Consider the following 23,652-nt stretch of genomic DNA (forward strand, 5'->3'; position numbering starts at 1 on the left):
TGTGCACAGACAGTTACGATTTTACCTGGACAAGACTAAAGATTTCAGAAAGTCTAACCAATTGTTTGTTTCCTTTGCCTCCAGTTCTCTTGGAAAACCTATTTCTAAACAAACTATTTCCAAATGGATTGCTTATGGAATCAGATTTTGTTACACTCATCATGGGAAACAGTTTCCAGGTACCATTAGAAGTCACTCTACTAGAGCAGCTGCCACTTCTACAGCTTTCCTCAGAGGAGTCCCTACCAAGGATATCTTGGAAGCTGCCACTTGGAGTTCTGTGCATACTTTTTCCAAACACTACAATCTCCCCTTGTTTTCTAAGTCCAGGGCAGGCTTTGCCTCTGCTGTCTTGCAGGGTATTCTTGCCTCCCCTTCTTCTATCTAAAGCCTCCTCCCCTTTTACACTGCTTTGGGATTCCACCCTACAGTTATGACTGCAACAGTGAAACACGAAGAACATAGTACAGTTGTGTACACCTACCATAAATGTAGATGTTCGAGTGTCTTCACTGTTGCAGTCGGGGTTTCCCTCCCTCCTATCCCCTCTTTTCCTTTTTTATGGTGTATTTGTGTTTCCTTGTTGGATTCATTTTTGGTTTGTTGGGGACTTCTGACATCTAGGGCAAGAAAGGCTGGAGAAGATGGCGTCGGCTGAGGGCTATGTACCAGAGCGTACTGACGTCAGGGTACTAGCTTATACAGCCGACGCCGGACCCAGACTTTGGGATTCTGGCCGACCTCGGGCTGTCTGCCGGCAGGAGCACCCTACAGTTATGACTGCAACAGTGAAGACACTCGAACATCTACATTTATGGTAGGTGTACACAACTGTACTTTCTCTCTCATTTTTATTCTCAATTTGTACTGTAAAAGATTTATTTTTTTCTTGCACTTATTTCTTTCTTTTTTTCCCCTTTTTCACTCCTGCCTTCACCATCTCAGTATGTGTTTTTTTTTTTTCTTCACTGCAGACTCTACTTGTGGAATATTCTCCTCCTGTGTCCTGCCCATTAATTCTCCCTAGGAAACACCTTTACCACTCACAGGTTTACTCATGTTTGCCAATTCTACAAGTAAATCATCCCACAATACTTCAGATTGGTGGGTTGTAACAACATACACTTATGTTGATTCTTCCCTAAAAAGATACTGCTGAAAAAATATCTTCTAAATCAGTCAAACGCATGACTACTTTTTCATCCTTATCAACATGTTTTGAAGAGGCTGGACTGCCTTACAACCTGCATTTCCCTCTTGCAAAGGATCGCCTGCCTTTCTTCACGCATGAACATTGCCAAAGTAGGCACAGCCACATTCTCCTCTTGTACAACGCTTTTATCTTTTATATCAGAATATTTACTTATCTTCTCAACAAAATCCAAATCCAATTCACGAATCGCAGATAACTCCATTTTTTCTCCCCACTTCTCTGAGCCGCCACTGCGCCTGGAATGGAAGCAGGGACCGTCATGTCAGTAGTGCTCCTCCTGCATAGCAGCAGAGTTGGGGAAGTTCTGCCCTGGCCAAATTTCCCCTAAGTAGTATAAATACCACCTCTTGTCTCTGATGAAGAGAGGCTATACAAGCCTGATGGGACTGACCTGGTCTGCAAAGGATAAATACATAAAATAAATGTAACTGAAGTCATACTGTAGACTGTTTTCTTTTGAACCTGGATTGCTTCTGGATTAATCTAAGTTTACAGTACATGTCTCATTTGATATATTTATGCACACTGTCACCTTCCAAAAGCACACTCAAGTCTGTCTGACCAATTTAACCAAGTTCATACTCCAGCAGTTTGCTGTGAGGAAGGTATCTGTAACAGAAGTTTTTTCTTCAACTTTTGTTATAGAAATTGGGGTCCTCTTTGACTGTTCCAGTGTCTGCTGCAGGAATGGGAGAACCATTCATTTTAGGGACTGGAGTTGCTCTTAGAGGGTCATCTTAGGTGGCTGGTTAGACCTATTGCTAGGGATGTGTTTTCTCCTACTTAATGTTCCTCCTGGGGTCTGTGGTGGCTCCCCCTTTGTGGAGTGGGATAACTGTCACTGTGCTCCATTCAGTGGGCACATAGCCTGAGGTGAGGCTATGATTGAACATGTTACTTAGGTGGGGTGCCAGTTCATTCTGTAGTTCATGTGGAACACAGCCTGGGATGTTGTCAGGTCCCATGGATGCTGTGTTCTTGGCTTTGGAGAGTATGTTTTTTTTTACCTGTGCAGCCGTGATTACAGGAACTTTGTGTTTTTCCAGTATAGAGATGGGCCCTTTATGGGATGAGAGGGGGGTAAAGTTAGCACTAAACCTATCTGCCAGGATGTTGGGCAATATCAGTTGGTTCTGTATATTTAGTGCCATTGTGCTGTAACTTGGAGCAAATCCGTGTGTTGCCATTGAGATTCTTGACAGCTATAAAATGCTTCGTGGTTGTCTTTAGAGTCAGTGGCGATTTTGTTTTCATAACTAGCTTTGAAGGATTTTATGAGGTATCTCAGCTTTTTACTGAGGCTGACCAGGGACTTCCTCCAATCATAGGATTTAACTCTTTTTTTTTTTTTTTTTTTTTTTTTTGCAACAGTATCTTTCTTCTGTTGTAGAGTTTGTTTATGGCAGGGACCACCAGATTGGCTTCCTTTTTTTGGAGGCTAGCATATTGGTTCTGTTAGGGATTGCATGATCCATGCACTCATGTAAGTGCTTATAAAGTGCATTTGTGTAGGATTCAGCAGTCATACATCTCTTGTCCATCAGCATGAGTGTCGTGAAATTTGCCACTTCTGTCTTAAGTGTGAAGTTGGCTTTGAAGATATCTTTTACGGTGGTTTCCTTAATGGGGTGTGGGGGTGGGAAGTGGATGTCTAGGGTGATTAGCTTATGGTCGGATCTGACCAACGAGGAATTGACCTCTGGTGTGGAACACCGGTCACCCATGTTGGTAATGACCAGGTCTTGGATATTGCTGCACCTGGTGGGGTGTGGATAAGTTGATCCAAGGCACTGGAATTTCTGAATTCCAGAAAACGTTGAGCACAAGAGTTGGTACATGAGTAATTTTCCCAGTTAATGGTGGGGTAGTTGAAATTGCCAATTATTAGGGTGTTAGGTTGTACCCTAATATTTTCCAGTGTATCAAGAAATGGAGTGGGAATCCTGGGTCATGGTGGGGGATCTGTAGCAAGCTACAGCTTGGATTGCGGTCTTGCCCAGAGTTAGTTGCACTTGGATAATCTCGGATGCATTATGCTAAGCAACTAGCCTGGAGGTGTGGAGATCCTTAATGAATATGGACACGCCTCTGCCTTTAGTGTTTTGGTCCAGGTTAGGTGGCCGAAAGGTGTATGAATTATAGCCTGGTAATGCAGGGGTACTCTCTGGAACCTTGAGCCAGGTCTCTGTCACTACACAGATGTCGATGTTCTCCATTTTAAGGAGTGTGTCGAGTGAGTGCAGTTTGAGGTTTAGACATCTAGCACTGAGTAGCAATACCCTCAGATTTTGCTTGCCTGTACCCGTTACAGTAGTGAATTTGTCATTTGAAACTTGCCTAAAAAAGGCACTATTGGGGTGGCTAGAGCCTTAGCCAGTATCCGGAATCCCAGGGGTGACAGGTGCAGGCTGTCTCTGGCAAAGCATCGTGGCTTATTGATCATGTCATCCCAGGCAGACAGATACTGGATCCCCTTAAAATTACACCAGAACCTTAGCCAATTGTTGAAGTCAATCATTTTGTCCTTGTACTGTGGGTATCGTTCAATGCTGCTGTGGTGCAGTGGTAGCGTTGTTGCCTCACAGCAAGAGGTTCTCCCATTCGATTCTCGGCTGGAGTATGGGGAGTGCCTTCTGTGTGGACTCTGCATGTCCTCCTCATGGTTGGGTGGCATTCGAAAGACATGCGTAAATGGGCATGCCTTCGTTGAAGGTTGGACGTCAAGCTGGCACCTCAGCGTTCGTGAAAATCTACTGCCAATCATTAGTGGACCGGAGTTCCGCCGTGGGAACCCCTAACCAGGAAAACTGAAAGGCAAACAACAACTGTGGTATCGTTCAAGTGCCTCCTGCATCAAGTTAACAGGAGGCACCTTAGAGGTAAACTTGAGTGATTGTTGTGCATTTAAAGTGTAGTTTGCTATTGGCTTTTAAGTGGGCAGAAACTGGAGTTAATATTATAGCCTATGACTTGGGCTTCTGCTGTGTACAGTATAGGGTTATCTAATGTGTTCTAATCTATTTACAGTGCTTGAATTTGGCTATTCTGATGGCTGTTCTAGTTTGTCACATCAAATTTTTTTTTTGTTTTTGCAAGCCCCCCTGCCTGCTGACCATCAGCACCCACCATGACCAATGAATGTTGCTTCACAAGATCCGGAACCATAACTGGCCAATTCATTCCCTGATGGGGTGAGAGACAATTGCAGGGCCATCATTCAGATGGACATTAGGGTTTCCCTCCAACTGGAATGCCTAACAACTCTCAGCTTCCTTGAGTGACTCTCCCTCCTGACCTATGTGGTTATGCCATGGCAGTATATCCTTCTGGTCCCAGACCATGTTGATTGCACCAACCAGAGCTGCCACTGGTCGCCCAAGTGGTGAGCAAAGAACGACCCCACGAATAAGTAAGCCATATGCTGCTTCACTCCCATCCTCTCCCTCCAGCTTTTATGCCTGCTAGTTGACCATGGGTCAACTAGATAGCTGTAAGAGCTTTATCCCTATGCTGCATGGGAGGGGGTAAAATTTTAAAGAAATTTTAGTGACAGGTTTCTGTTTGACCACGTTGTCCTTTTATGCGTTTTATGTCCTAGGATAATTGGTTCCTCCAAGTCTTTATTATTTTTGACTGGGAGACCAATTTCTTACATTAAGATTTAAGATGAGAAAAAGTGGAAGCATAGATAGTCGAATAGCAGCTGGCAATTGTGAGGGGGAAATTCAGTGTTTGTTTAGGATTGGCAGTAGTTTAGCTGATTGAAGGAATCTGAATGAGATGCACAGAATAATCAAAAAGCGACTTTGATAAAATGTGCACAAAGGCATCTGTGTGGAGAGTTTTCAAGAGCACGTGTGTGCATCTGAAATAGAGGTTCTAAACTGTCAGTGCATGTACTATATTTACCCTTGCCTTAGTCTTGTCTGAAAATCTGAAATGGCATTTTAATCACTTGATTAATACATTAATGAAATACCCTGAATGGTGTATCTGAAACTTTTTTTTTGTGCCTTGTGCAAGACTATGAATTTGGTGTACGTCATAGCGATATGTTTTATTTTATGTATTTCATTCTGTGTCCAAGTATTTTCACCATATTTCTTTCCTATGCAGGAGGTGGAATGAACATTGCAAAGTGGATTTTTTCCTGGCCACTGATATTCTTGCTTTATTTTACTGTCCCAAACTGTAACAAGCCTCGTTGGGAGAATTTCTTTATGCTTACCTTCATCTTTTCCACATTGTGGATTGCAATATTTTCGTACATTATGGTTTGGATGGTAAGTATATGCAGGTATATTTCTGGGCCTTTCTATATCTATATGATAGTTTATTTTCTATTGTAGCAAGTCATGCCTTTCTGTACCTCACAATCTTGTGAAGCATTACCCAGATGCAACTTGTGAGAAACATGCATTTATGCAGAGATGTTTGAAATATGCTGACTCATAGAATGTTTATAATTAGCAAGCTATAAGTAATGGTAAAAATATATTAAAAGAAAGTTTTGACTCGGCTGAGCTCAAATGTGATTCTTCCAAATTTCTTTAATATGCTGAACCTGCAAAAGCTGACCTATACCTTTGTATGCATGTCCACTTTTAATATGGAAGGGTTGTGTGGAGGTATCCATGTTATTGGCACCCTTTAAGCAGTGTTATTGCCCCTTCATAATCACTGAACCCACAAGGCCAAAGCCCATTGCCACAGTATTTTTCAGTGCACCATCCATATCATCTGAATTGGCATCTCACTTTTAGTAGAAAGAAATATCCACTGGTACATTATTCCTCCTGTTAGCTCTGTCATTCACTTCGTGGAACTTGCTGCTTATGTTCGGAGTGTTAAAAAAAAAAAAAAATCTTTTTGTAATGAGCTTTATACATAAGGACCTGGCTGTAACAAGCTTGATATAGCAATTCTCAGTTATTAGCATCATTATTAGTCATATTTGTACTGCCATACAGACAGCAGCATCACAGACCTGCATCAGAGGCCTAAGGGCAGATATGAAGCCTGTAACAGACATTGTACTTCATACAAGTGTGACATTTTCAAAAAGCTTTTAAAGTTGTTGGTTGATAAGTGTACTTTTGTCTGCCTACCATTTCTGTGACAGAGTGAAGTATCTGCCATCTTTTAAAGCATTTAGACTCCTGCCCCCCTTTTTCTTTTCTTTTTTTAACTTGTACCTTGTTATAGCTAAAACTTCACATGCATTAGAGAACTGTGATAGGATCAGCACCCTTTGTTGAATTTCTTGAATCCGTTTGAAGAACTTATGGTCTTGAAAGCAAAACTTGAGAGGTAAATTTCTTGAATCAGTTTCTCTCTCAATATTAATGACTTGCCTAGGCTTGGTGACTGAATCATAATCCTCTGTATTAACATGTAGGTATACAGTGGCATGCAGGTACTTATAATTAATTATAGATATCTGCAGAAGTGAAGATTTTCTCAGTCATCAAATGACACGTCTTTAATGTGATCTACTTTCAGTGTTGGAAATGTGTTGCTCAACTGCTTGACTTCTCTGACACAAAATTAATTGATTGGCCCCAATATGCATTGGCCTTCCAGAATTTTGGTATTCATTGTGAACATAAAGGTCAAAGTTATGGAAATTCAGTGTCTTTGCATTTAGATAGGTTACTGCAGTCTGAGTTAGAAGATTAAACAAATGTAGAAATTGCACCCATGTTCTTACTTGTACTGTGCAGGAGAAAAATAAATACTTTTAGATCTCATTAAAGTAAGCAAATTTAAATATCTGGATTTATAGTTAATGGTGTTTAAAAACTGTGTTGCAGTTATGAAATATTCAGTGCCTAAATACTATGCCATTGAGTATGAGAAAGGTTACATATGCTGTTCAAACATTAGACCCAAGTACTTGTTTGTGACACTCAAACAACTTTTGTAACCTTTTGTCCCAGTCCCCTTCATTAACACACATCACACCAAGTGACATTTGACGACCTTTATTAGGTTTCCATAACATAGCTTTGATCACCAACTTTATTAATTACAACTATTCATGATATAATTGATACTAGAGTATAGCATAACATCCTTGTAATGTTAATCAGGGCAGCATACCTACTCACCCTGCCCCAGTAAGCAGCGTCCATACTTCTACTCACTTTACTGATGAAGCAGCGTCCCATCTCACTTCATACACCATTCATTGTAATGTTAATCAGGGCAGAGTACCTACTCACCCTGCCCAACAAGCAGGGTCCATACCTCTGCTCCCTTACTTTACCTATGAAGCAGCTTCCCAACTCACTTCATACACCATCCATTGAATTACCATCCACCAAATAAACGCCATCCTTACCTCGGCTTGCTTATCTATTCAGCAAGCTTTCTCCAACTACTCATTTCCTTTCCCCAGATCCTTGAAATGAACATCCAGACATCAGAGGGGGGACAGAAGAGGGCAAGCCTATCCCTCTTCTCCGCCCCCCCCCCCACTGATAAAATAACCCTACACCCCACCAATGAAAAGAAGGTGGGCGGGTGGGTAGCAAGTTCACGCCAAAATGTGACTGCTTAACCCAACTACACTAGCCTAAACCTCTTAAGCCCCTCCCCATCATCTCACTTCCTCCTAACCATCCCTGCCTCCACTTAACCCTTTCACCTCCCCAACCCACTTAATTCCCCTTAATATTAACCTAGCCCGCCCCCCCATGAAGATGTCCCAGGACAGCTTAGTTTGTACCAAACTTCATTTGGTGTAGTTATTCATCTAACAAGGCTCCCAAACAGAAGCAGATTTGCATTGTGAATAAAATATCTCTTGCAATGGAGGTTGTGGTATGTGTGCCCCTCATATAAAAAAAAGTTTACCTAATTGCACAGCTACATTAAAAAAGTTACAACATGCAGTAATTCCAGAGAGATGAAAATTGCCCATGTTAAATTTTCTGAAGGCCACTATCTCCATATTTTAGTGACATTTGCCTTTAATTTTAACTATAGTTATTTTTCATAAAGATCATTTATTCATCACAGCAAAATAATTTGAAAACTGATAAAGATAATACGCCAGTGACGGACACCAATAATAAAGTACAACAAATAGACAAGCAGCAATGCATGACATTTGCATAAAGCAACAAAATGCTACTGGTTAGTTATTGCAAAGGTAAAACATGATGTCAGACCTACTTAGCAAATAAATGTATACACATTTCATTAAAAAAGCCACAAAACAGACGTAATAAAGACCAAGTCCCTGGGGAGAAAATGCTATAATTAATAATATAACATGCAGCATATGTACTGGGGGGGGGGGGGCATGGCAGAATCCACTGTGATACCAGAGTGCTTGTGTTTGCCTCGTGTGTGCTTAAGCCCTTCCATGCTACTAACCTCATGTAAAGACTTCCAGTGTGATGCAGTTTATGCTCAAAAGGTATCCCATGTGTAATGTGAATATCCCATCACTGCCAACCAATAAGTGTGATGACCCACCCCTGGACCAGTAATCAAGGAGCCTGAATCCTCATCACTGGCACCTGTGGGGGATGTTCACTGGAAGGATAACGTTCCATGCACAGTATCTCCAGATGCAGCTCTCTGCATCAAGTGCAATTTCCCTTAAGAGCACACAGAGACCACAATCAGTACAGGGCTGGTTTCTCCCTCTTTCTCCAGATCCCTAGTAAGACTCCCCACTGGCACAGCTATAGAGTTGAGTCCTTAGCCAGGGTTCCAATTCAAGTCCTCCAGCACTCTCTATCCAGCCAGTGCTTTGTGTCCCCTGCCCAAGTAGCTGACACACACATTCTTGGAGATTTGTTTTACACACACACACACACACACACCCACCCACCCCTGGGAAAGGCTGGCACAGATTTACTAGCTATGACCCCTTCTGCCTGGACTATAAAGTAGTTATCACTGCCACCAGAACCAATTGTCAGCTACTTTAAGGCCCTTAACAAAGGGTGTCCAGTTTTACTGTGGTAATATTAATACTAATACAAATGTGTCACCAGATAAATATGCAAGTACTCTCAAAACTTAAATATCTCTACAAAGATCAGCCACAATGAAAGGTTTAAATATATCTAATAATAAAAGAACAAGAAACTGCGTATATATTCACAGTGACAACAGAGTTCAAATTACAGGAAATATTTAAAATAACATCAAAGAACAAGCTCAGACAGATAAAGAAAAACTATCTAAACTAAGCTTCACTATATTCCTGACTGTATCTTAGCATTACTATACACTAATAACTTGCATAATAGAGCAAGGCTGATGATGTTGGTCCTTGTCAGACTCAAAACAGACTACAGACTGCTCTGTCTCACTAAGAAATTTCTCAAAATATCTAAAATATTACTGCTGGGATAGCTTGTACATCTTGTCACTTCTTGTCATCTAACTTCTAGCTCCTGTGCAAAACCCCCATTGCTGGAAACTGGTAGGACTTGGCATTTACCAGTAACAATAAACATACAAGGGCTTTTGCTCAGATCTTTGGGAGGTGCTGAAGTCGTAAAACAATCGCATACCTTCACATTTCCAGAGTAGCAATTAGTTCACCCAAAAGGCAATACAGAAAACTTCCTATTATACTCTCTCTCTGGCTGCATTGAAACCTTTGAAATAGCATCTTTATGGCCTAGCCTATAAAATTTAATTTTGGAAATTTAATTTCAGATATTTTATTAAAGTTTGCTGCACTGAGGTTACCCCTCCAGTTTCCTCTGTTACAACATATATATATGTATTTAAACCATTACAATAGTGCATGTACATGTCTGTTCTCTCCAGGAAAGCACACTGTGGATACATTTCAAACACTTTACAAATACCTTTTCAGCACGAACATCTGTACAAATCAGTTTGATATACACATGACATACAGTTCTAATACAGTTGTAACACCAGCATATTGTATAAATCAGTTTGATATTCACAAATGACATATTAGTTACAAAAGTCCAACTAGCTGTGCTGGCAGTACCTTCTTTTGTCACATCTCTCCCCCTTTCGAAGACTCAAGCTAGTTTTTCAAGTGCCCCTTGAGAAATGTTTCTTGAGGGATACGCCTATCTGAGACTAAATTACCCCATACCCTGTCTTGAGATCCCAGCTGCCTTGGCATTGCTGACCCCAGTACAGTCCTGCACTGTCATATCCTATGCCTGCAACCCTAGGCTTCACTATAGTGGGATTTTGCTGGCTGATTTGCTGTAGCCATAACTCCCCCTGCCATCTACTGCAAATACTCAGCACCAGGGCCTCCTTATCATGGTAAGGTTTCATGGTGTTAACATGGTACAATTTGTGCCCCTGCCTCCTGCTTAGCAATTCTACCATGTAGTTAACATCACTGGCCTTCTTTACCACTTTGAAGGGTCCCCCTCAAACTGCCTGCAGCTTATTGTGTCTGACAGGAATGAGAACCATAACCTGCTGCCCCACAGCATATGTTTTGCGCATTCCTGTCATACCAGAGGTTTTTTGGCTGTTGGGCTCCTACCAGTTTCTCCTGGGCCAAGCCCATGAGTTCCCTGAGCCTTGTCCTGAGGTTTAGGACATATGCCACAATGGACTCCTTGTGGGATTCACACTCACCCTCCCCACTCATCATGAATCAAATCTAGAGGTTCCTTCACCTGATGCCCACACAGAAACTTAAAGGGTGAAAAACCCGTGGATTCCTGGGAGACCTCCCTGTATGCAAACAGCAGGTGGAGCAAATATTTGTCCCACTCTCTCTTAAACTGGTCTGCAAATGCTCATAGCATGGTCTTTAGTAGAGAGTTTAAATTCTCCACTAGACCATTAGTCTGGGGATGGTAGGGGTGGTCTTTATGGTACTTCACCCACAGTGCTTCCACAGACAAGCTAGCAGGTCTGACAAGAAGTTGGCACCTCTGTCAGTATTTCATTTAGGAAATTTACTCTGCTGAAAATCTCTAACAAAGTATTTGCCTCCTTTTCTGCCTCAGTGGAGGACAGGGCCACCACTTCAGGGTATCTGGTAGCATAATCTACTACCTCTAGGATATACTTCTTCCCTGTGGAACTTGGAGTACTCAGAGGCACCACAATATCCATTGCTGCCCTCTGAAATGGCTCCTCAATCACAGGCAAAGGCATCGAAGGAGCTTTGACCTTGTCTCCTGCCTTGCCTACTTTTTGGCACTGCTCAGGGGGTCCTGCAGTACCCTGTTACATCCATTGCAATCCCAGGCCAGTAAATGTTCTGCATAATATGTCTCTTGGTACATTTTATGCCCATATGACCTGCAAAGGGAACATCATGGGCTATGGCTAGACGTGCCAGACAGGCTCTGGGTACTGCCCAACTGCTGTATTCTCTCACCCTGTAACCCTCCCTCAGGGGTCAATTCTGTATGAAGTAACCTTTTGTTTCAGTATATGGAATCCCCTTTTCCTTGAGAATCAGGCACCTCCCTAGGTACTTCCCTCAAGCCTTGTAATGTAGAGTCAGAGCTGAGCCTGTCTCCACTCTCTGTAACCCTTCCCAGCTCCCACTTCCACAGGAAGTCTGGTATCCTATGACAGCGGTGCCTCACTGTCAGCCTGGATACTACTACTTACCTCTGCCATTGCAGTCACTCTGTCCAAGGGAACATCAGTACCCACCAGCAGCTGTGGCTCACCTTCAGTCACACTGCTACATGGTATCTCCCTTCCTAAAGTAGCCACCTCATCAGTCCTGACTTCAAGTGTGTGTGTGGTCTGCCCCCCCCCCCCCCAGGCTACCAGACCCACATTCTCATCTCCAAGCCTGACTGCATGCACACAAGGTACTGCGTTATCAAAATCATTCCCTATCAGGACATCTGCAGGTATGTCCTCACACACCTACTTGCTTGCTCCTTTCCCCACTCTCAATCAAGGTGAACCCTAGCCAAATTTATTTGGAATGGGGTCCCTCCTAATGCTGTGACTGGAGTAGACTGTCCAAGCAAGTAATGCTCCTCTTTAACCATTGCAGGCTTCACAATGGTTGGGTCAGAGTCTCTCTCTCTCTCTCTCTTAGCAGTGGCCTGTTTCCTATCTACTGATATAGGATATAACCTTTTGTTGTAGTTTGGTACTCGTGTAGTTTCTGGACAGCTTACTACTGGTATTCTGTTGTCCCCACTTGCTGGCTCCCCCACCTTTCTTCCATGAATATCTATATGCTACATGGCCCCACTGGTTGCATTTAAAACATTTAATACTTGATCCTGGCCATGTACCTGAACTAGTGGCTTCCCCTGTTATTGGTAGACTCTATTGGGGTGGTTTAGGCAGCCCACCATGGGTTTTCTTATACCCATGTGCAGCACTGGGTATCCCTTTCCTGTGCAGTGATGCCCTGCTTGCTAGGTAGGTATAGGTCTCCATTCTTCCCCAACTCATCTGTGGTGTTATATTCCCTATCTGCCAACCAGATTCTCATGTCTTCAGGCAAAGTACTAAGGGCTTGTTCCCTCACCAAAAGGTCTGCCAGCCATTCAGAAATGGTGACCTGACACCCACTCACCCACCTATGAAAATGAGTGTTTAACTCAACAATATAATCACACACACTTTCATCTGCCTTGCATCTATGCTCAGAAAACTTTTTTTCTATAAGCTCCAAGTGTTAACTTAAAACATTCCAATAAACAATTTTTAACTATTATAAGTCAAGCAGTCAGTATCAGACAATTTAGAAAAAGCAGTTATAGTTTTACCATAGAGAAAGGAGGTCAGGAACTGTACCTAGAACTGTTGGTCGACATTACATTGTTTACATACACTTTCAAACATGAGAATAAAACTATCAAAATTATTACCCTCTGTAAATTGTGGAAGAAATTTACTGACCTTTATTGCTTCTGGGTTTCAGCAGTTCCCTTCCCCATTAGCTCTATGCCCCTGACGAAGAATCAGCATTTCTTTTTCATGTTGCCTGTGCCTCTCATTTTCTTTGGCTTCTAGAGGTCAGTCTCTCTGCTGATTCTAATTTCATCTCTTCTTTTCTTCAGCCTCCAAATGCCACAGTCTGTCTGCTGATTCTAGTTGCAAACGTTTGGCCTCCAGTTCAAATCTCTCTAACTCACATCCCCAAAGCCAGTCTGGTTGTCTTCCTGGTGCTGGTCTGTGATGCAGCTGTGACTAAGGCTGCAGTTAATGTCCGTTTTTATTCAGGTTGGCATCCACCAGTCCTCTGGCTTGGCACATAGCCAATTGGCTCTTGTCAGCTTGCCATAATCCTCAGCTGACATCCTTGCCTACTCTCCCTGACTAAGCTAACAAAAAACAAATACAACTATTGTGATAATGACGCTCTAAATGTCCACCATGTGGCTGCTCGAGAGTACAAACACCTTTAGTGACCACTGTTTACAGGCTACAGGAGCTCAATATCCATAGCACTGAATCCCAGTGTGTGATGTGGGTATCCCACCACTGCCAACAAATAAATGTGATGACCCACCTTTGGGCCAGTAATAAAGGAGCCTCAATCCTCACCACTTGCATCTGTGGGGGTCATTCACTGTGTGGATAACAGGCATGCACAGATGCAGCTCTCTGCAGCAAGTCCAATTTCCCTTAAGAGCACACAGAGACCACAGTCAGTCCAGGGCTGGTTTCTTCAAATCCCCACTAAGACTCCCACTGGCACAGCTATAGTGTTGAGTCATTGGCCAGGATGTTAGCAAAGTCCTCCAACATTCTCTATCCATCCAGTGCTTTGTGTCCCAGCCCAAGTTGTATAGACACGCGCTCTTGGAGATTTGTTTTATACATACGCACCTGGGAAAGGCTGGCACAGCTTTACTAGCTATGACCCCTTCTGCCCAGACTATAAGGTAGTTATCACTGCCACCAGAACCCCTCATCAGCTACTTTAAGATCCTTAAAGGGTGTCCAATTTTACTGTGTAATATTAATTCTAATACAAATGGTAGTTTGACGAAGGGCAAGGCTATTAGGAGTGGGCCACACAGTGTCACCAAATAAATGTGAAAGTACTCTCACAATTTGAATATCTCTATAAAGATCAGCCTCAATAAAAGGTTTAAATATATTTAATAGTAAAAGAACAAGAAAATACTAAATATATATTTACAGTGACAGAGTTCAAATTACAGGAAATATTTAAAATAACATTGGACAGACTCGGACAAATAAAGGAAAAACAATATCCAAACTAAGCTTCACTCTATTCCTGATTGTATCTAAGACCATTACTATACCATAATAACTTGCTTAATAGAGCAACTCAGATGTGGTGAATGGTCCTTGTTGTAACACCTAAGACAGAATGCAGACTGCTCTCTCTCACGCTGAGACTTCTCAAAATAATATCTAAAATATTACTGCTGAGATAGCTTGCAGAGTGACATCACTTCTTGTCATCTGACTTCTAGTTCCCATGCAAACCCCCCATTGCTGGAAGCTGGCAAGACTTAGCACCTACCTGTAAAAGTACACACACAGTGGCTTTTGCTCAGATCTTTGGCAGGTGCTGGAAGCCATAAAACAATTGCATACCTTCACACTTCCCAGAGTAGCAATTGGTTCACCCCAAGACAATACAGAAAGCTTCCTATTACAGACTTCGTGTCTCTGTCTGCAATGAAACCGTGAGATAGCATCTTTATGGCCTAGACTATAAAATGATTTTCTAAAGTTTGCTGGACTGAGGTTAACCCTCCAGTTTCCACTGTTAAAACAAAAACATTTAAACTGTTAACAATAGTGCATGCACATTTCTGTTCTCTCCAGTAAGGCACACTGTGGATACATTTCAAACAACACTGTACAAATACCTTTTCAACACATGTCTATACAAATCAGTTTGATATACATATGACATACAGTTCCAATACATTTGTAACACCAGCATTTTGTATAAATCAGTTTGATATTCACAAATGACATATAATTTACTACCTCTTTCTTCACACCATGCATGAAATAAAATAACCTTCTCCAGCCTTTGAACAGGTTGCACAGCATTGAGATCTAAAGTGAACCAGATCTCTGTTAGGCATGGGAAGGATATTGGTAGCATCTTAGTGGTGGTTGCAGTTAATGCTCTGCAATTATATAGACAGGACTGTGTTCCAAAAAGCAGTGTTTATTTTCATAACTGCCTTAGACATGGGAGATCTACAACCCTTGCAGGATTCCTCAAAAATTAAAGCCTTCCTGGAAATCGTGAAATGGTATTCAGCAACCCTGATGCACAAAAAGTCATGACTCTTAAAAAGCATACTTAGTCACGATTGCAGGTACATAGTAACATCTGAGCTTTCTTAGCATAAGCTATTTCTTATAACTATTTAGCAATGTACAAGCATCATAGTTATACCAATCCAGGAAATATTTTACAACTTCTTTGTCTGCATTTGGGCAAGCACTGGGAATCATATTAGGCACAAAGCATATTTGTAAACCAGGTCACTCTGTGCAATTATGCATTTCAATGCAAAGTTTTGTGGGAGTACATCTTGTAGCTGGAAATAACACCAAGGCATTTATGAAGGTTGTAACCTGTTGCATATCTCTTCAATCAGTTCTTCCACTTTGAATGTATTCTTGTATTTGATATGCTTTTATTTAATATGAATCTTTTCAGTATGCTAATGTCTATAATTTTCTAAAACTGCATTGTCAAAGATGGTAATTTAATGTACCCATGTTAATTTACATTATACTTTTTATTTATTTTTGTCATGGAGGATTATGGCTGTGAACTGTAGTTTCTGTGATGCAGGGTTTGGTTTCCTCAGCCCTCATTTGCCAACTGTCTCTTAAACAGACGTATGTCATTGTTTGTTCCCTGAAAAGGGACTGTGCCCATTGAGCCTCCCTGGATAACATCTGTATTCATTTATTGATTGACGTTTGCTTACTGAGTTGGTCTGGTCCTAAAAGACAGTTTTTCAGCAGACCCCAGGGAGAAAAAGGTCCAGAGCAATAATACAAAAAATAGTTTCAACATGGATGCAATCATGAGACTTCTGAATTTGAGAAATATAATATATGAAATAGTGGAAGGTACAAAGCAGAGAAATGCTAATGGTGTTAATAGATGACTTAAGTAACAGCTTGTTAGAGAAAAAGTTAAAGGAAAGTAGATATAGCTGACAGTGAGGTATAACTGGAGGTGATGGATAAATTCCAAAGGTGGTGGAAGGACTAGGGAAGGTTTCGGTGGAAATGAGATGAGAGAAGAAAGTGGACAGAAGATATTAATAGGTCACCTTAATATGGGGAAAAAGTAAAGTTGGTAAGGTTAAGAGGTGAGAAGATTAAGGCAGTGAGATATGAGAGGATGTATAGAATGTCCTACTTTGAGATGAAGACTGTACAAGTAAGAGGTAAGAGGAGGAGGGAAGTGAAGCATGGCAGCGTGTGTAGAAGGTTGTTTTGTGGCAGAGAGACTAAAAAAGAATAGATGAGTTAAACCTGAGGAATGTAGAATTCTGCATGAGTACTGTGTGTAGGTAGGTATGGAGGTAATTCTGCTGTACCAATGTAGCTTTTCTCTCCAGGCCTCTGATGCTCTACACCAGCTAAGACTTGTCCAGTCAACAAGTGAAAATAAAGGATGCAAGTCTTTGTCCCTGGTGTGTCACATTTGTATTGCTTAGAAAACCCCTACCCTGCCTACCCAACGGGCAGGTCTGTTATCTCTCAACATTTCGGTCACCCCAGTTTGGAATACAAGTTCCCATAGATGTTGCTATCCCATCTGTGCATGCAGCAGCTTAAGAGTGGCATGTTATGTTCTGAACAGCAAACACAGTACTTGATTGGTATAAAAATTGACCGACTGTCCCCAATTCCAGAGGAAGGCTGGTTGCCTACTAAACTTGCTTTTTACTGGGCCAACAAAGATTTACATTCATATGTATGGTTAAACACCTGTGAAGTATTAAGGCAACAATATACTTTGTTATATCAGACAATCCCCAACCCTCCATAATGTTTTCTCACTTGCCAATTTGTTGAAACAAAGACACTACAGGTCTTACCAACCTTAGAAGAAGGAAGTAAGCAGAGTTCTGATCTTCATCAACTACTAATGACTCAGAGGGGACAGGATGAGTCTTGTTACATGAAATGAGACCAAAATATTTTAGTAGAAATCTTCCTTGTCAATAGTGGGAGTAGGTTATTCAATAAATGACACCACGTAAAACATGGCATCTGACACCCACAGATAATTAGGAAAGATTTTACTCCATTTATATCTCGGAGGGGGGGGGGGGTGAGCCCTGTAAAGTATCCACAGTCATTTTGAAACCACACAGCTCTTTTTCTGTATTTAAGCCCGAGTGCAAAAGACATCACAAAGGTTTCCAGGTGGAGTAGCATTACAATGAATTCTTATACTACTTTTCAGTAAAAAGGTGATGATCTGCTTTGCAAAGAGAAAGTATCCTACTTTCTCATCTTCCACATTTCCAACTTGCCAACTCTGAAACCTTTCAACTGTCCAAATCTTTACCACATATTTTCGGTCTGTTGCTCATAAAATTTGTAGTATGACAAATCACTGATGACTTAAGTCATTAAATAATGACCTAGATTTGAATTTCTGACTTTGTTCTTCAGAAAATGAATGCTAACACAAATCATGTTGTAGAACTATTTGTTAATAACAGCAACATTTAAAATCTGTCATTATTTTTCAGCTTTTGCCTCTCCCCCTTATTTTAGACTTTATCCAGATTTTTTGTGCTAAGAAGTATGATGATGGTTATCTCTGTTCCATCCTGGTAGCTGTATACCTTTTGACCTGCTTTAGATTTAGGCTTATAGATTTTTAGGTCTTGAGAAGAGCTATGGAGGTTTCTTGTGGGAGCATAATGGGAGATGATAGGGTGTAAGGCTGGACAAAAGGATGGCTGATTTAGGATTGCATGTATAGTTTGGAAATGAGAGAGAAGGAGGAGATGAGGCAGTTCCAGCCAGTTTAAGTATTTTAGTGAGAGACGGTAGTGAGATCTGTGTGGTTGTGTTGCAAATCTAGCTATTTTGTGGTATGTAGTCTGAAGTCTAGCAGTAAGTGTGGAGTTTAGATTAGTAAAAATTTGGGAGCAGTATGTTAAGCGGGGAAGAAGGTAGGCATGGGTGAGGGCTATTCGTGATTTCTGAGTAAGGAATTTATTTCTGTAAAGCAGTCCTAGCTTCTGGTGGGTTTTCCTGATGCAGTTATGTATGTGGAGATCACATTTGAGCTGGTCATCAATAGTGATGCATAGCAGTTTTGAGCTTGATTCAGGTATGATTGGGGTGTTATTGAATGAATGGATGGTAAAGGAGGTCTTAATTTCATTTGCTGATTTAGGTAGGAAGAGTAGGAGCTTTGTTTTTTTTAAGGGTTAAGTATGAGTTGGTTATTGGAGAGCCATGTTTCTACAGAGTTCAGTGATGACTGGGTTGCTGTTATGAGTTCTGAATGAGAGTTAGTTATAGTTAAAACAGTAGAGTTATCAGCGTATTGTATAATGGAGGAGAGTTGGCAGGAGGTGTAGAGTAAGTTTGTGAAGATATTGAATAGCAATGGTCCTAAAATGGATCCTTGAGGGTCACCCATTTTTATTTGTAGAGGAGAACATAAGGCAGTTTCCCATCTAACAGACTGGAATCTGTCTTTGAGATAGCTTTCAAACCATACCGCAGTATCAGGGGAGAAGTTGAGGTTAGATAACTTGTTAGTTAGTAGTGGGAGACTGTCAAAGGCCTTTGAGAGATCGAGGAAAGGATAGGAGACAAATTTGTGGTTATCTCTGGCCATAGAAATGGTATTGAGAAAGGATAGAAGAGCTGTGTGTGTACTATGCTTGGATCGAAAGCCATGTTGAGTAGGTGTTAGTAAGTTTTCCTGAGTGAGATGTTCAATGACTTGAGTATGGATGCATTTTTCAAGGATTTTTGACGGGGGGGGGGGGGGGATAGCAATAGGCCTAAAGTTTGAGATTTCAGTGGAGTTACCTCCTTTGTGTACTGATATGGTATAGAAGTGTTTCAAGATGGAAGGTACCTTGGATTCAGAGATGGAACAGTTACTTAAGATTGAGATAGGATAGGCAAATGAGTGAGCAGCTGACTGGGGAAAGTAAGATGGGATGTCCACAGATATAGAGCATGGTTTAAGTTTGGAGAGAAGGGTATGAATGTATGTAGTGGGGATGGGTTTTAGGGGGGAAAAAATTGGGATGAGCGGTTTCTGTAGGGGGGACTGGGTTAGTGGGGTTGGTATGATTGGGGCTGTTTGAATTTAAGAGTTTGGGTATAGATTCAATGAAATACGTGTTGAAAATATTGGCAGTTTCTTCTGGTGTGTCTTCTGAGGTGGGGTTGGGAGAGGTAGGGTTTCCAGGGTGGAGTAATTGACAGTGTTGCAGAATTTTTTTGGGTTGGATTTGAGTGTGGTATGGGGGTTGTAGTAAAAAATCTTTTTTGTCCTTGTTGTTTTTTGGCCAGGTTCCTTTGTTCTTTATATCTTTGTAGATCATGGGGGGGGCGTTTTTTGTTTGTAGCCATTTTTTCCAGGACTTATCTCTAGACTTCATAAGTGTTAGTGTTTTTAGTGAGCCAAGGAGATATTTTAGCTTTCATCCTAATTTTCTGAGGTGGAGCTAGTAAGTTAACGATGTTAAGAAAGGTAGTGTTGAAAGCAGTGACAGCCTCATCTAAGGGGAGATGGGTGAGGAAGTTCCAGCTAACTCTTGATATGAGGGTATTAAAGGTTTCTGGACTAAAGTTGGAAAGATTATGCCTAGTTAAGTATTTGTGTGGATTGGGGAGGTGACTAGTGTATCTCAGTACTTTTATAGGAGAGTGGTTACTTAGGGAGTCGAGGAGGGTATCAGGATTGTGGTATTTGGTTGGTGTTGAGATTAGTATCCAGTCAATGACTGTTTATGTAGTGTGGGTATAGTTACAGTGGGTTGGCTTTGTAATTAGCTGAGTAAAACCATAGAGGTTAATATGTTGTGGGGAAGTAGGGTTATTTAATGTTAGCCAGTTGATGTTTTTCACCGAGGAGGATAGTTTCATTTGGGATGTTTAGGGACAGATAAGAGAGGATATTTTCTAGTATTGGGATATTGTTGCCTGGGGGAATATAGGTGGCTACTATAGTAATAGAGTAGTTGTTTAGTTTAAGGTTAACTGTCAGTGTTTCTGCAGGGTGAAAAAGATGGTACTGGATGTGAGATTAGAGAAATGGCGAGATTGCTGGAATAGATTATAGCAATCCCTCCACCTTTTTTGTTTGTTCTATCTAGACAAAATTATGTTATAGCCTGGGGGGAGTATATCTCTATCTGCGTTGCGGGGTTTAAGCCATGTTTCTGTGACAGCAATGACATCGGGGGTATGGTTTACTTTGGGTATTGATTGCAAAGAAGGAGATCTGTTTTTGGTGTGTTTTTGGTGGGTAGAGGTGGGAGGGGTGTTTAGAGTAGAGGTTTGATTGTGGTTAGGACCAGGGTTAGGATGAATTTCGCCTGATAGAGTTATAGTAGTGGTAAGCTTTTCGATGTAGTTGAGTGGGTAACATTTTATAGGTTTAGTCTTGTTTTTTTGGATTTAGGGAGACAGTTGGTGTTATTTTTATTTTGGGAAGTTGGAAATTAGAGGGTAGTATTGAGGAAAAGATTGTGTAGTTAGTTTTTGGGATTGTTTCATTACTTAGGAGTATGTTGGTGGGATGTTTGTGGAGGGAGGGTAATGATCCATGGGGGCAGTGAGATGTAGGAGGATTAGTTGGACTAGTAAAAGGTTGGTGAGGATTAAGGTATACATAGTTGGAATTGGAGTATAGGGGAGTTTGAGATGGAGAAAGATGGCGGGGGGAGAGAAGATAGATTTGTAATGGGAATTGGAAGTGGTGGAAACTAGTTATAGGGTGGCCGTTGAGGGAGGTGGTTTGAGTGGGAGTAAAGTTTGTAAGTGGGGTCTGAGAGGGTGTAAGAGGAGGAAGTGTGTGATGGAAGGTTGTGGTGTTGGTGTGGGAGTGGTTTTTAATATGTCATTGACTGTAATTGGTTGGTAGTAAGGGGGGGTGTCTGTGTGGAGTATAAGTTTAGGAGCACTGGGGGGGTGGGTGGGATTTGGCGATAGGGGAGCAGTGCGGGATAGAGCAAGTAAGGAGACTGTAACAGAAAAAAGTATCAGCAACTATAGTTAGGGAGCTAAGGTAAGTGGGAAAATGTAATGGAAAAGCTAGAAAAGAAGCAACAAAGTTTGGGTTTAAGCAGGGAGCGAGTAGATATGAAACAGATAAAGAGGAGTAGGATAGAAATAGCTGCAGCGAGCTAGAATTAAACCACTGCGGTAAAGTTGTTATCTCAGGAGTGGAACTGGAAAATTAGGCAGTTATAGTTAAAAATCCTCATGGGAGTAGTGTAGGGGTTTCTATTTAACTGGTAGATGCTGCCACCTTGTGGTAAGAGGAAGGATAGCAAGTAGAAGAGAGTAGCTGATCCCAGTTTGTAGCAGTTAGGATTATATTAGGTTCGTGGTGGGGGGGGGGGGGGGGGTAGCAGGCAGTTTGCTGTTGGCTGCTAAAAGCATAACTTGGGAGGGCAGAAAAACAGCATTTATAGGTATTTTCATATGACTTATAATGGCTAGTTTGTTGGTAAATTCCTTAAGGTACATACATTCCACAAAAACCTTTACGTTCATAGGTTCATAGGTTCATACTAGGCTATCTGCCCAAGGGCATTTATAAGCCTAGCCCATAGTTATGTGGCTTTCGCCACCCCTTTAGTTTGAATAAAAACTATGCCTATCATTTTTCTGTGCCTCTGTCAAGCAGTGACACTGAAGTAATCCCTGGGGTATATCTGCGATCTCCCATCCATTGGTCAAGATTCCTCTTGAACAAGGCCAGCGAGGTGCTCTGCCTCACATGTACCGGGATTTTGTTCCACAGCATAGGGAGTCTTTGGGTGATGAATCTGTCCCTCCAGCACGTTCTATTTATAACCGTGTCAAGGTTAAAGTCTCCCGCCCTTGTGGTTCTGAGGGATCTAGATTTTTTGAGGTGAAGCATATTCATCAAATCTGGGTTTGACATGGCCTTATATGTCAGGCACAGGTCACCTCTGAGCAAGCGGTATGAGACTGAATAAAGCTGGAGTTCTTTCAGTCGGGCAGCATAAGACATATTTTTGAGACCCTTTATCCTTTTGGTGAGGAACTTTTGGGGCCTTTCAAGCTGCATCAGGTGTCTGGTCAGATACATTCGAACGGGCATTGTACTCAATCATAGGTCTAATGAGTGATGAGTACAGGGGACGATGACCTCCCTTGATCTAGATGTGAATCCCTTCATGATCAGGTGGGCGATATAGAAGGTTTTCCTAACTACTTTAGCAACATGAGTGTCAAACGAAAGACTACTGTCAACTTGGGTCCCCAGATCCCTGATGACTTTTTCTGTGCTCAGTGGATTGTCACCTATATGGTAGCTAGGGGTAACCTTGTTTTTCCCGAAGGGTATGACTATGCATTTTTTGGCGTTTAACTTCAGGCCATGGCTCTGGCACCAGTTATCCGTTTCTGTGAGGCCCTTCTGGAGGATATCTGTGTCAGATGTGTTTTCGACTATGGCGCCCAGTTTGCAGGGGAGTCCACTCAGGAGTAGCTTTCTGGTAACCAGGTTGAGCAGGCAAATTTAGTGACTTCTCAGGGTTGGATAGGAGGTAGTCTTGGTTAATAATATTGGCTGGGAGGAAAATCACCCGGAGTAGAATACTGTAAAAGGAGAGAGACACACACTGGGTTAGGTTTTCCCTTTTGTATTGTTAAGAGCTATAGGTAGTGAGGTAGGGGAATAAGGTAGTAGTTGTGTTAAAGTCAGAGGAGAGAGGAATATTCAGAAATGAACAAGTAATGAATATAAACAAGGAGCATAGAGTTGATACAGGTAAGTAAGATAGTTGGGAGGGGTAGTATTAGAGTGGTAGACGTAGAGGGGGACGAGATTCAGGTAGTAATACAAGGCAGAGTTATGGCAGTATAGGAAAAACTTGTAATTCAATTTAATCATACTAAAGGTTCAAACGGAGTAATGAGGAGACAGGGCTAGTATGTAAATATAGAACAGGTAGGTTTAGACAACAGTAAATCAGCATATAAGTTGGCTTAATCAAGCAGTAATTAAATCAAGTATGATAATAAACATTCACTCTTCAGCTCTGGTGCAATTACAATGCCACGAGGCTAAAACAGTGCTAATGATTACATAACCCTGATATTAACAGTAGCTGTGTGAAGCAGAAAAAGAAGCATTTTAACTTAGGCTATAAACATGACTATAGGTAGTTCAAGGAGAGGAATAAAAGACCATTTTGTTGCAGGTTGTTTAAAAATGGTACAAAACAATAAGTAGTGTAAGGAGGTATTAATAGTAGTTATCGCTATAA

General features: G+C 41.5%; 1 protein-coding gene across 1 annotated transcript in view; it reads left to right on the top strand.

Moving 5' to 3' along the window:
* The window catches only part of SLC24A4 (solute carrier family 24 member 4), a 1,237,943-nt gene that overhangs the window by 588,439 nt on the left and 625,852 nt on the right, over positions 1-23,652 (top strand). The window contains exon 11 of the mRNA XM_044074649.1: positions 5,330-5,496. Within this exon, the coding sequence (XP_043930584.1) occupies positions 5,330-5,496 (167 nt within the window). The remainder of the gene's footprint in view (positions 1-5,329; positions 5,497-23,652) is intronic.

This window comes from Protopterus annectens, chromosome 6.part0, assembly GCF_019279795.1.
Source record: "Protopterus annectens isolate FY-2018-M chromosome 6.part0, PAN1.0, whole genome shotgun sequence".
Taxonomy (NCBI): domain Eukaryota; kingdom Metazoa; phylum Chordata; order Ceratodontiformes; family Protopteridae; genus Protopterus; species Protopterus annectens.